This window comes from Gossypium arboreum, chromosome 6 (genome assembly GCF_025698485.1).
Source record: "Gossypium arboreum isolate Shixiya-1 chromosome 6, ASM2569848v2, whole genome shotgun sequence".
In the NCBI taxonomy this organism is placed as follows: domain Eukaryota; kingdom Viridiplantae; phylum Streptophyta; class Magnoliopsida; order Malvales; family Malvaceae; genus Gossypium; species Gossypium arboreum.
In genome coordinates, this window is record NC_069075.1 from 10,678,826 (window position 1) to 10,682,282 (window position 3,457).

The following is a 3,457-nucleotide window of genomic DNA, read 5'->3' on the forward strand; positions in this document are numbered from 1 at the left end:
ATGTACGGTGAGTCAATTGATATATTTAAAAGGTAAACTCTACTAGTAATCGTTCAATTATTAACATATTTTTATTTGGTTACTCAATTTCAAATATTTTTATTTAAGTTACGAAAGTTAGCAACATTTGATATTTTAATTACTCCTTCATTAAATTATTAGCGAAATGCTGATGTGATCTTTTTCTATTGGCATAATAAAAAGTAACTCTCCAATAATTAAAGATTCTATCAATTTAGTCTTAATTCTAAAAATTCAATATATTTAACTCTCAACTTTATGCATCCTATCAATTCAGTCTCCATCTAAAATTTTAGGGTTAAATATAAAATTAGTACTTATGGTTTTTTTGTCCTAGATTTGTACCCAAATTTTTTTTCCGTCAACTAAATCGGTACCTGAGTCTATCGTCGTTAAGTACAGGACGGGTGACAAAATAAGATTGTAACAATGGCATAAATGATGTCATAATCTAATTTTTTTTAAAATTTTTTTCTTTTGACTTTTCTCCCCTAATTTTTTGTCCTGTAATTAATTTCCTTTTTTGTTTTGTTTTTTCCATTTTTTCTTCTTCTTCTTCTTTTTCTTCCTCCCTCAACCCAAGTTGCTACCTTTATCGCCACCGGTGGTTGGCCTCCTTTTTGGCTTGAAAATGGCACCAAAGTGTAGCTTTCAAAAGTAAGCAAAAAGAAAGAGAAAAAACATAGCACATAAAGAAGAAAAAAGAACAAAGGGTTCCATAATTAATGGAGAAAGAAGAAGAAAGAAAAAGAACTTGGGTTGAAGGAGGAAGAAGAAGAAGAAGAAGAAGAAGAAGAAGAAGAAGAAGAAGAAGAAGAAGAAGAAGAAGAAGAAGAAGAAGAAGAAGAAGAAGAAGAAGAAGAAGAAGAAGAAGAAGAAGAAGAAGAAGAAGAACGAAGAACGAAGAACGAAGAACGAAGGAAAAAACAGAAGAAGAAGAAAGAAGAAGAAGAAGAAGAAGAAGAAGAAAAATGACAAAAATTAGGGAAAAAAAGTCAAAAGATTTTTTTTTTAATTTTTTAGATTATGACATTATCATAATGTTATTTATGCCACGTGTCACAATTTTATTCTATCACATGTCCTGAGTTTAACAGCGTTAGACTTAGGTACCGATTTAATTGATGGAAAAAAATTTAGGTATCAATTTGAGAGAAATGGACAAATTTAGGTACCAATTTTATATTTACCCAAAAATTTAAAATAGATAAAAAAGTAAAAATAAATAAAAATTATTTAAAAATTCATAATTTGATAAAAATTTTAAAAATATAAATTAAAAATTTTAAAAATAATCTAAAGTTTAAAATTTATAAGAATTCATGTAATTTAATTTTTGTAATTTTTCAACTTTCTCTTCCCCCAAGCACTAATTTTCTCTCTCACTTTCTCATTCACTTCATCTGTTTTTGAGTTTTGGAGGATAGAAAATACTTTCTCAAACAAAAAGTATGATTTTAGAAGACAAAGGTGATTTTCATTTTCTTGGAAAATAAAAAATATGAAAAATGTTATGAAATATTTATGTGGATATCATTATCAACCCCATAAGTTATAAAACTCTTCCTATACCCCATAAGTTATGAGACTTTTACTATACCCTATTAATATGGGAGATAAAAGGTCATGACCCTTTATATGCCCTATAATAATTAGAGAGTTACTTTTAACCTTATATATATGGGGCTCATGTACTCATGAAATATATAAAAAAAAAGATATACTCTCTCTTCTACATTCTCTCTACACTCTTTCTTCTATCACATTTTAGTTTATTCTTTCTTTATTATTTCACAATACGTTATCAGCACGAGTCTCTAATACAAGAAATCAAGGCCAACAATTTTTTCCTTAAAGATTGTCGAAGGACGCTTAGGTAAAGTAAGGGTAACAAGTTGATCTATTTCATTTGCATATTAACATGTTTTATTTTACATTATTGACTTGTATATTTTATCTTATAGTTTTATAATGTCAAATCTTACAAAACTCGAATTTGTGGCTCTGGATGTCACTGGAAATAACTATTTATCATGGGTACTAGATGCTGAAATTCACTTAGATGCAAAGGGTCTTGGTGAGACTATTAAGGAGGGAAATGAAGAAAGTACACAAGATAAGGCCAAGGCCATGATTTTCCTTCGCCATCACCTCTATGAAGGTCTAAAGACCGAATATTTGACTGTTAATGACCCTCAAATTCTTTGGGCCAATCTAAAGGAAAGATATGACCACCAGAAAACTGTGATTTTGCCTAAAGCTCGTTATGAGTGGTGAATTTAAGATTGCAAGACTTTAAGTCATTAGTGATTATAACTCGCCATGTTCGTAATCACTTCACAATTGAATTTATGTGGAGAGAAGATTACTGATGCAGAAATGTTAGAAAAAACATACTTAACTTTCCATGCAAATAATGTTGTCCTGCAGACACAATATCGTGAAAAAGGCTTTCAGAAATACTCTGAATTAATTTCTTGTCTCCTAGTGGCGGAGCAAAACAACGAGCTGCTAATGAAAAACCATGAATTACGCCCAACTGGCTCTGCTCCATTCCCTGAAGCGAATGTGAGTTTACACAATGGACAAGAATTAAAAGAAACACATCATGCAAATAGTAGTGTGCGTGGCCGTGGTCGTGGCCGAGGGCGTGGCCGCGGACATAGATATGGATATGGTCGAGGTGGTCGTTTTAAAAATTCACATTCCTACCAGAAGTGGGATCGGAAAAATGGTAACAGGGAAGAGAAAGAAAAAAGGTGAAAATGTGACTAATGTATGCTATCGTTATGGAGGAAAAGGACATTGGTCTCGTGTGTGTCGCACACAAAAGCATCTAGTTGATCTTTATCGTGATCCATAAAATGAAGGAAAGAAAGTAGAAACCAATCTTGTGTATAAAGATGGCGAAGGTGATTTTGATGATGGCAATGCAACCCACTTAGAAGTGGCTGATTTTCTTTCTGCCCCTGAAGGAAATTATTAAGGCCACAAATTTTGATAAATAATAAAATAAACCTCTACTACTCTATGTTTCATTTAGCAACTTTAATAATGATGTTATGACCTTTACTAGTGCTATGTTTTATGTGATAATTTTGTTTTATAGACATTTTAGTAATTTGAACTTTGAATACCTGTTTTCACCATTATGTGTGACATTTTGTGGTTATTTTGTTTCTTTGAAGAACATTATCTCGCAAAGGTAATCAGCTATGAATGGTGAAAATATATGTCTAGCAGACAGTGCAACTACTCACACCATATTGAAAGACAAGAGATATTTTTCTTATTTAATAATGAAAGAAGAAAGTGTGAGCACTATATCCGTAGTACAACTATTATAGAAGGCTCGGAAGAGCAATTATTTTATTACCAAGGGGAACAAAATTGAAATTATTAATGCATTATACTCCCTTAAGTCTCAAAGAAATTT

The 3,457-nt window shown here is 31.2% G+C and overlaps 1 protein-coding gene across 1 annotated transcript; it reads left to right on the forward strand.

Annotated features, from left to right (window-relative positions):
- Positions 1–1,992: 1,992 nt before the first annotated feature.
- LOC108485067 (uncharacterized) lies at positions 1,993–3,007 on the forward strand. The gene is made up of 3 exons (XM_053029271.1): positions 1,993–2,265; positions 2,452–2,755; positions 2,892–3,007. Exons 1-3 carry the CDS (start codon positions 1,993–1,995, stop codon positions 3,005–3,007), a joined length of 693 nt encoding a protein of 230 aa, XP_052885231.1.
- The last annotated feature ends 450 nt before the right edge of the window (positions 3,008–3,457 follow it).

Bases quoted from the DNA above. Each gene is read 5' to 3' on its own strand.
- LOC108485067 (XM_053029271.1), top strand. From the start codon at position 1,993: ATGTCAAATCTTACAAAACTCGAATTTGTGGCTCTGGATGTCACTGGA. The intron at 2,266-2,451 runs GTGATTTTGCCT...GTTGTCCTGCAG, and splicing joins GATATGACCACCAGAAAACT to ACACAATATCGTGAAAAAGG. The intron at 2,756-2,891 runs GTAACAGGGAAG...CATAAAATGAAG, and splicing joins GAAGTGGGATCGGAAAAATG to GAAAGAAAGTAGAAACCAAT.